Source organism: Amblyomma maculatum, chromosome 1 (assembly GCF_055883805.1).
Source record: "Amblyomma maculatum isolate TAMU_Amacu chromosome 1, ASM5588380v1, whole genome shotgun sequence".
NCBI classification, from domain to species: domain Eukaryota; kingdom Metazoa; phylum Arthropoda; class Arachnida; order Ixodida; family Ixodidae; genus Amblyomma; species Amblyomma maculatum.
In genome coordinates this window covers 152,024,488-152,034,192 of record NC_139344.1, presented here as the reverse complement: position 1 = coordinate 152,034,192, position 9,705 = coordinate 152,024,488, and the positions used below count along the sequence as shown (strand labels likewise).

At 48.2% G+C, this 9,705-nt stretch overlaps 1 protein-coding gene across 1 annotated transcript; it reads left to right on the top strand.

The window, feature by feature from the left end:
* The first annotated feature begins 6,322 nt into the window (after positions 1 to 6,322).
* On the top strand, positions 6,323 to 7,108 carry LOC146204623 (F-box only protein 43-like). Its single transcript, XM_084604843.1, has one exon. It carries the CDS (start codon positions 6,323 to 6,325, stop codon positions 7,106 to 7,108), a length of 786 nt encoding a protein of 261 aa, XP_084460969.1.
* Positions 7,109 to 9,705: the final 2,597 nt, after the last annotated feature.

Below are 9,705 nucleotides of genomic sequence, written 5' to 3'. Positions count from 1 at the left end.
TCGGAGGGAGATGGAGCATGTCAATGGCATTCAGGATTGCCGCATGACTGATGTTGTCATATGCCTTTTCAACATCCATTGCTAATATGGTACGTACATCGCGGCTGCGGGTAGATGACAGAACTGCTGAGGCCAAGACAGCCAACCCGTCCTCTGTACCTATGTATGGACGAAATCCAATTTGAGCAGGGTGATAAAAACCGTGCTGTTCAAGCCACCAAGAAAGTCGTGTGGCTAGCATTTTCTCTGCGAGCTTGCAAAGCGTTGATGTTAAGGAGATTGGTCGCAAGTTGGCGAGGTCCGTTGGAGGCTTCCCAGGTTTGGGAATAGGGATCACGACAGCGGTTTTCCAGCTCTCGGGTACGACACCATCAAGCCACACTTTGTTTATGGTGTCTAGTACTTGAGGAAGTGCAGCAGTACTGAGGTTTTTGTAAACCTCATACTGAATTTTGTCCAGGCCGGGCGCTGTTTTCCGTTTCGCATCGTCAATTGCAGCCAGCAGCTCGCACATCGAAAAGGGGCTCGCAATTCCATCTGCGTCGGCAGCAGATGGTAATTTCCATGCGTCTGCAGGGATACCTGCCAAATTAAGCTTTACAGCTGAAGGAGGCAGTATATCGTATTTTGGGAAAAATTTTCGAGCAGCTTCTTTGGCGAAATCACCCGGCGACAGATTAGCCGCAAAGCATGCTGTTGCTGCTGCGTCAGTAGAACGACGACCATGTTCCATTGCACGAAACGTTCGCCATAGTGAGGCATTCGATGATTTATCAGAAAATTGTTCACACCATGCATGCCACTGGCGTCGCGATAGATCGCGTTCATATCTCCGAGCCTTCGCGGTAAGATAATTCAGTCGTGTACGTGCCTGCCCCGAAGTAGGGTCTCGCGTAGCAGCCAGCTCAGCTTGACGGCGGGCTGCCCACAAGTTAAGCAGGCCGAGATCTGGTGCCGGCCGACCTACATCAATCCAGGTAGTAGTCGTAGCGCTGTTTAGTGCTCTCTGTATACGGTCAACAAGGAGTGACGGCGAATCTGAAGACATACTGTCGAGACATGAGCGAAAGCTGTCCCAGTTTATCACAGAACATTTGCGGCGTAAAGGGCGGAGGCGGGAGGGATGGAGACCGATGAGGATAGGGTGGTGATCACTTCCCCAGCAGTCCGGCTCAATGTGCCATGAGGGAGTTCCTGCGCCCAACCACCACGTCAAGTCTGGAGCATAGGCAGCACTATGTATGTGACGCACAGGCCGTGTTGCTGTCCCAGGGTGATTAAGCAGAACAAACAGGGCATCAGTGAAGGCGTCCCGCACACGCCTACCTCGAGGGCTTGCAGTCGGATACCCCCAATCTGGGTGAGGGGCGTTAAAGTCGCCTCCGACTAAAATTGGACACCCGGGGTATTGCCGACGAACACTTAATAACCAGCCAAGAATAATACGGGAAGAGGCGCCTCCAGCTGGTCTAACGTAATAAGAAACAAGAACAACGGTTCCTTTCAGAAATTTCGCAGCAACTGCTACTACCTCTTGGTATGATGTGCACCAGTTTTCGAGAGAAAGGCGTACATGAGATATACTCGTTTCAACATATATCGCCGCCTTTCCCGGGGGAGAAGCAGTCTGCACGCGACGGTCGGTCATTGAAGGAGACACGTAGCCACTGAAGCCAGGAATAGATGGCAAGGCGTTCGTTTCCTGAAGTAACATAGCCCACACCCGAAGCTTGTTAAATCGCAGTCGGGTCCTGAGCTCGGCAACCTTCGTGGAAATGCCTCTACAGTTCCACTGTAGTACACCAGGACGACCGGATTTCGCCATTTTTGTGTGCTAGTCCAAGCGCTGTAGTATCACAGATGTCAGGTTGGATAACTGGTTGACCATATAGCGGAGCAGCGATGTTGCAGAGTTGTCATTGGGCGTTGTGGTACACTGGGAAGAGGCAGCAAATGGCCCTGTTGCGCGGAATGAAGGCGGTTGTGTTGGGCAATTACTAGATTTGGCGGTTACTTCTGCAACTCGCCGACGTCGAGCAAGCATTTCGCGGTGTTGTCGGAGCTTTGAGACCTCTGCTAAGAGACGATTGATTTGCTCATCCACTACAGCCACATCGTCGTCTGGTAGATCAGTACACTGCTGTATTGGCTGTTGTCGACGGCGTTTCTTGAGCACCGTATCATTAGACTTTGTCTTAGCTGGAGGTGCATTCGAAGCGGGCTCAGGAAGCTCTGGCCACTCATCATTCCACTGAAGAGCTGCAAAGCGATTGGATGTCTGCACCGGTGTCATGTCCTCTATTGTCCAACGCTTAGTGTTCCGAAGACGAGCCTTCTGCGTTGCCTTTTGCTTTGTCGGACAACTTGGAGATGTTATCTCGTGGTCGTCCGATTTGCAGAGGCCGCATAGGTACGTAACTTTTCCTTCAGACGCACCTTCATCGGCAGTAGCAAAGGGGCAAGATTTGCGCATGTGCCCTGCCCGAAAACAGTTATAACAGTAAACCACACTCGGTTTATACGGCCGTGGCCTTAATATGCAGCCGTAGTAGTACAGACAAGCTGGGAGTGTCGGAGGGCCTTGCAAGGTGATCATGCAGGAACGCCCCTTTCCTATGTGTCGGGCCTGTATGACTCGGTGCGTTGGGCAGTACAGCTCACGTTGAAGGGTGGTTTGATCTTCGTTTATGTCGACGTTGTAAACAACGCAACGCTGCAAGTCGGAGCCTTCAACTAGATACACTTGCACAGGCACTGAGATCTCACTTGTGACTGAAATATAACTAAGCGTTTGGACACGTTCCACCGCAGTAAGTGTCGGGAGCCACACAGCTATAGTGTTTGACTTCTTCCTTGCCGTGAAGCCCCGAAAACCTCTGGTTCCGAGACACGCGTCCAAGTTGGCCTGGATGATCTTGTTTGGTATATCGGTGAGGCTTTTGTTGGCTAGAGATTTAATCGCCACTTTATAAGATGACGATCCCGGTGTAGGTGCAACCTGGTTTTCGATAGTTAAACAGGAGCGCTTTCCTTGATAGCCACCACTTGCCGAGGACGAATTCGGATGATTATCTTCCGAAGGACGCTTGTGAGGCGCACGGGTGCTCGTTGATACGGATGGTGGAGCCGATATGTCCATTGAAGAGCTTGTCTCCTCAGGACGCACTGTTGGATGTGCATCTTGTCGTGTTAGCTGAGTGGCCATAGCCGTGCTCCGCCCAGAGAACAGTTCACTTACGGGCTGTTGTCCATTTTGGGAAGGCTGAATGGGCGCTGGTGCTGAAGAACCGGGAGCACCAAGCTGGACCTGAGGCCGATGGTCAGGTTGAGGTGTCGACGGCAGGGCAGGAGTTGCAGCGAGCAACTCCGGCGAAGCTGCCTCTGCCAGCGTTGCAGCGGCAGCACTAGGCCTAGCCTCCGTGCCGACCTCAGCTGCAATCATGCATGAGTAGCATGCGCTGGAGGTCTCGCAACCTGACGCGGAGAGGACGTCTGGAGCTTCCTCGGAAATAGAAGATCCACTTCTCTGGAGACAGGACAGGTGCTTACAGGAACGGCAAGAATTTTCAGAGGAGCGATGAAGCCACCTTAGCAGGAAGATACTTCTTCTTTCTCTCCCCCCCTTGTCATTGTCATTAGCTGCAAAATATGGTCTGAAGAAAGCGCAATTACGGAAATCTTTGCTGAATGCCCATTTTTGCCCTCTCATTTGAGAAAAATATAAAACTTAAAAATGGAAGGCCACCCACCTACACACAAGAATTTGCATTGCGAACAAACTTGGCACTGCGAGGCATAACCATTCAGTCCTGTTTTAAAAACTGCACAACTGTCAATATTTAAGAAGCAGACAGCAAGGCCATTGCTAGCGATTCCACCTGATCCTTTAGAATGAACACATTGAGCTAATCCTGAGGCTAATGCTAGGAGAATTTCAGTGTGGTGATTCTTCTGGCTGAGCATGCCATGCCTTTTTTACAGGACCTATTTTACTGCAATATCCAAACATTAAGTACGATAAATTCTGACATGCTTACAAGTGCCAAAATGGTGGTGTCTGAGTTCTCTTGAGAATCAAAAATTGGATATATGAGCAGTGGTAGACTGTCTGTTTCTTTGTATACCTCATGGCCAAGGTCAGCTGAGCATCCTAGTTGGCACTTTCAGTAGCTACTGCATAAGCTCTAAAGAAAATTCAACTTGAGTGACCTTTGGCCTTTAGCCGTGGCAGCCTCGATTACTGATATCATGATTAATGAGCAGGGTGTATACTGCAACTTAATACTGTATTTAGACACAAAAAAAGTCTACCAGTCCCGGTGGTAATATCCAATTCTTTTCTCGTTTGTAATTCAATGTGGTCTGCTTAACATCTAACTGTCATCTTTCAAAAGTCGCTCAACACTATAGCATTGTTCCAGCCTCATGAAAGCTGGCCAAAGTATGGAAACTTCCATTATTCAAATCTGGTAACAAACAGCTCTTATCTAATTACAGACCTATTTTATTAACACCCTATTCATGCAAAATGCTGGAGGACATAATTCACAAACAGATAATGAAATTTCTGAAATCTAATAACATGCTTTCTAACTTTCAGCACGGTATTAGGAAAGGTTTCAGCACCTTAACACAACTAATTGAATTTTCACATAACATTCTCTGTGGCCTTGATATCGACAATATATTTAAAGATTTTTCAAAGGCTTTTGATACTGTACTGCATTCTAATCTATTAATAAAGCTTAACATTATCTTGAAATATCCTCACTTGGTTGGCTAGATAGCCAGGTTCCTTTCGCATCGGTCACAATTCGTATGTTATATTTCAACTAACTCTTCTTCTGTTGACACGTCATCTGGTGTACCTCAAGGGTCGGTTCTTGGTCCTTTATTATTTTTACAATACATTAGTGATTTACCTCGAGACGTCACTTTGCTCATATGCCTTTATGCGGATGACTGTGTTTTATATTGCATGATTAACAAACCAGAAGGTCATAAGCTTGAATTAAAAATTGTCAGCTTCTGTACCTGGTGTAACAGTAGGTAAATGGGAATAAAATTTACTAAAACTGTGATAATGTCATTTTGTTTAATTACACTTTCAATGATCTATCCTTGCACAGGATTTTGGAATATAAGAATCTTGGCGTCATATTCACCACTAACATGTCCTGGTCAAAATATATCAATTTCATTTGCACTAAAGCAGTCAGTAAATTTGAGCATTTGAGGTGCAATTTCAGCAATTCTCCAAAGGAGACTTAGTTACTAATATATAAATCTTTAATTCGTCCAATCCTAGATTATGCTTCTCCTGTCTGGAACCCTCATATGCATTGTGACATTAACCTCATTGAGAGCGTACAACAAAAATCTATTAGGTTCATATGTCGTTGCAATGATCATTTTTCACCCTCTCATGCCTTGTTTTCTATAAACCTAACCTTTTTATCTGTACGCCGTCACATTTAGTCATTGAAGTTTTCCTCATGGCATCGTCAATTTTTCTTACTGTGCCACACATCCCATATATATTCTTTCAGATATTCCCAAGTCAAGTAGGAATCACCATAGCCTTAATAATAATCATAATTACTTTGCTTGATCTGATCATTTTAATTACAGTTTTTCCCACTATTGAATTCTGGAACTGAGCAATTATACTTCGTCTCACAAGATGTTTGCAGCACTGCTAAACGCAGAGGCACCCGGGTCCAATCAGGATCACGCGCACTACAATAGGCAATTGTGCTCCTAACATCCTCTGGCCCCCAAAATTGGCGGGGTGACAATAGGAGCACAATTCTCTATTATAGTGCCCAGGGGTGAGAAGCGCTTAGGAGCACAATTGCAAGGGCTCCTCTGCCTTTCGCAGTGCTGCGGATATATTGTGAGACAAAGTCGACATCGATGGTTCACAGTAGCTGTCTGCTGACATCGGAAAACGACGAAAGGTCTCGTGCTGACGTTGCTCGTGAAGCGCAAGGCAGCGCGAGGAAGCGCGTGCGCCGGTTGGGCTTGTTTGGCGACGGTTGGTGCGTCCGAGTGAGCTGCTATTTCGCGAGGCCTACTGGCGATGCCGGTGTGTTGTGCATTAGTAGCTGCCTTGCACGAACAAACGTGATTTCTGCACCGCCTTCAGCGCACGGCCCGTTCCGACCCGCCCTCCGTAGAGGCTTCGACATTTCCATCTTTCCTTCAACGACCGTAGCCTTTGAGCCTCGCCGCTGCTACTTGAAAGGTGATGGAGCGTACGCCAGCGAAGACCAGCTGTTTCCTTGGGGCAACTGTGCCTTCACTCCAGTCTATCCCAGTCATGCATCTGGATTCCCCAGAGAGTGACTACGTAACGCCGCATTTCCATGCTGCAAGCAGCAGTTACAACAGCAGCACTTTATCGACCCTCTTCAGCGAAGATGATGGACATTCTTCTGTTGTGATGTCCAGCAGCGATGATGTGCACCAGTCCCGAAGCCGGGAGAGCTTGCCTCGTGCGAATGGTCGACCTAGCATGGAGGGCCGCTCTCACGTGGACTTCCTGGCAAAGCTCGAGTGCTGCACGCCAGCCCTACGCAAGATACTTGAATACCTGTCACCGCGGGACTTAGCTGCTGTTTGCCGCACCAGTCAAGCCTGGCGCAAAGTGTGTCGTTCTGTTGAGGAATTGCGCTGGAGGACGTACATCAAGGACAGGCAAGAGCACTGGGAGTCATCTAAGGAGAACATCTATGATGGCAGGGCAGCAAAAAAACCGTCGTTGCATGCCATACCTCTGACGAATCATAACAGCAGAGCAGAGCGACAACAAGTGGCAGAACCGGCGAAGTCGAGGATCGAGGTTTATGCACAGGAGGGCAAGGACCTAAAGGACGGCGAGTGGCATTGGCCCTGTCCCCTCTGCAAATATCCAAGCGTGGTGAGCTACGCGGCTGGAGCTGCCAAATGCAAGAATTCTGCTTGCGGCTACCAGTTCTGCCCCAAGTGCCGCGGCGATTTCCATTTGCCCCGGCCCTGCACTGTTCACTGCATGCCGACCAACCCAAGGGCAAAAAAGAATATCATTGGCAGCAAGCACTCCAAGCAACAGCTGCGCCGTTTATGACAACGTTAATAGAAATAGGGTCAGTTGCCAAACTGGGAGCTGTTTCGCAGCGCCGCCGTCACTGGCTGGTTTGAGTGGCGCTGCAGTAGAACCAAGATCCAGACGCTCCGATTGGTGGCTGGACTCCAAGGAGGAAGGAAAAAACTCAGGTATTCGCAAGTTTCACGTATGGTGTCGCCACCACGCGGCTACTTCAGGAATCGCCCGAAGGGTGGTAGCAGTGGAGGACGCTCTGCTTGCAGAGGCGCCTCCCGCCCAACATCTATGCTTGTCGCATCGCGTACTGCTTCTCGCGTGCCGTTCTGTTTCGAGTGTTCTTTATTTTTTTTTACATAACCAGAGCTTATCGCAACGTCCATGCATGCGTATAAAGTACACAATATCCGCTAAACAGGAAATTCAGTTGCCGAGTTGTTATTTGTCTTTCGCCCAACATTCAACTGTGCGACCAAAAACGACATTAACTTGCATACATAATTTTCCCATTGGTCGTAAGCTCGAGAAAGAGTCTCCGTGTCGTCATGTCAGTTATAGGTATCATGAACATAGCGTGAGAAGAACTGGCACGAAGAATAAAGCGCAAGCAACATGGCTAGAGCTGATCAAGGATTACATCGGAAGGATGAGTTATCAAGGATAACATCGAAAAACTTTGAACCAAGGCTGTGACAGTTTTTGGTACGCATTCTGGTCCTAATTATTTATTGTTAGCGCTTTAATGGAGCAATGACCTTGACTGACGGAAACTGTTAACTACCATTAAGCGCAACACTTTTTATCGGCAACCGCTGCTGCAAAGACCGTACATGTATTTGTAAGAAATCAAATTAGTATTTCCCGCGTGATGGTTTGTGTGACGCGTTTGCAGTCAGAAACCGCGCGTGCACTAAATTTGGAGTATGTATACTGAATTTATGCGACGTGGGGCAACATCCGAAGCCAGTAGTATCCTTTGTGGTACCCGGGATTGCACCGATTATGAAGCGATCACTGCTGAAAAATACTTTTGTCAGAGTTTGTTCGCAATTTACTTAATTCAAAATCGATACATATCAGTGGTGCTCCAAACGAGATTAGCATGGGCTGAAATGAGCCCTGTAAACCATCATTCTCACTTTCTAGCGCCTTTCATTTTGCTTGTCTAGGCAGCAACGCGAAATCGGGGGAAAAGCGAGGCCACAGAATACGAGGTCGGCGTACAGCTACAATGGCGTGAAAGCCTGCACTTCAAGTTGAAGAGTGCCATGAATAAGATAAGAGCCACAGAATTTCTAAATATTCATCTCGCCATCGACACACGTTTGTCTGCCGTTTTTCTTGCCGTGATTAGAGCCACCTCAGTACTGCCGCTCCACGCCCTTAGTAGTCGAATGCTTTGCATACCACACCGGCTACCCCTGCATCGGGTGCTTCTACTGCACTTGATATGCACACGCACTGAATTCTTGCACGGTGGTAACACAACGGAGCCTACAATAAGAGCTTTCTCGACAATAGCACACACGTACATTTTTTTTTACGGGGCGGCAGAAAGTTAGGTGGGCGGATGAGATTAAGAAGTTCGCAGGGGTCAAGTGGATGCAGCTAGCACAGAACCGGGTTAAGTGGAGAAATATGGGAGAGGCCTTCGCCCTGCAGTGGGTATAATCAAGCTAATGATGATGATGACATTTTTTTTTTAATTTTAAGGCATCATCTGCCAGCGCAGCGCTGCTGTAATAGCGCTGCCGCCGACTAGCCGGACCACCATTCGGGCAGCCATATTGGATTTCCAGTGGCGCCCTCTATAGCTCACTTTATCCCAGATGCATTGCGAAAAACGTGCCCGAAGTCACGTGCTTTCCTTCATGTTTGCAAACAAACAAGACGATCGAGGTAGCGCTGCTCTCGTCAGCGGTCCCACGGTAGGCAAAAAGCACGACCGCGGCCGGGGTACAGTGGCCGAGCTTGTCAAGGCCGTGTTATTGTGATTTGCAGGCGCCTTCTAGGCAGACGAAGTGACCATATGTGCTAGTATTTCGTGAGCCTCAGCGGTGAGAACAGAAGCGATACTCTGAAAAACTCTACGTACACGGCGTGCAGCGTACGGACCCGCACGCCGTACCGATGGGGATTGGGTTCAAGGCGCACAAGAGAAGCGTTGCTGCCCGCCGAGGAAAATGAGCGACGTTGGCATCTATTTTCTGTTTTCTCCCAGAAAATTATGCATGGAACGCATCGAGAATTACAAAGCTTACAACTACCTTTTAGTCAAGCAAGCTGACGGGGATTTTTCTCGCTCATAAATAGCGCTCGCAAACCGCGTACGAATAGTCCGCTCGAAGCATCATATCATAATCGGATGATTCTTCACACCGAGCGGCAAATGAGCGTTCTTGGTAAGCACGAAGCACCTCGCTAGCGTCGAGCGGCTGTATGGTTAAGATGATTTAGGTCAGCATGGCAACAGTAGCCTTTACACCGCGCGGATTTGCGTATCATTTCGTTATTCGTTGAGATCACAACGCTGCTCATCTGTTATATTTGCTTTGTTCGTGGGCGGCTGTCGTCGTTAAAGGTAGCAATTTTATCACGGGTAGTCTCACTGTTAGCTTGCA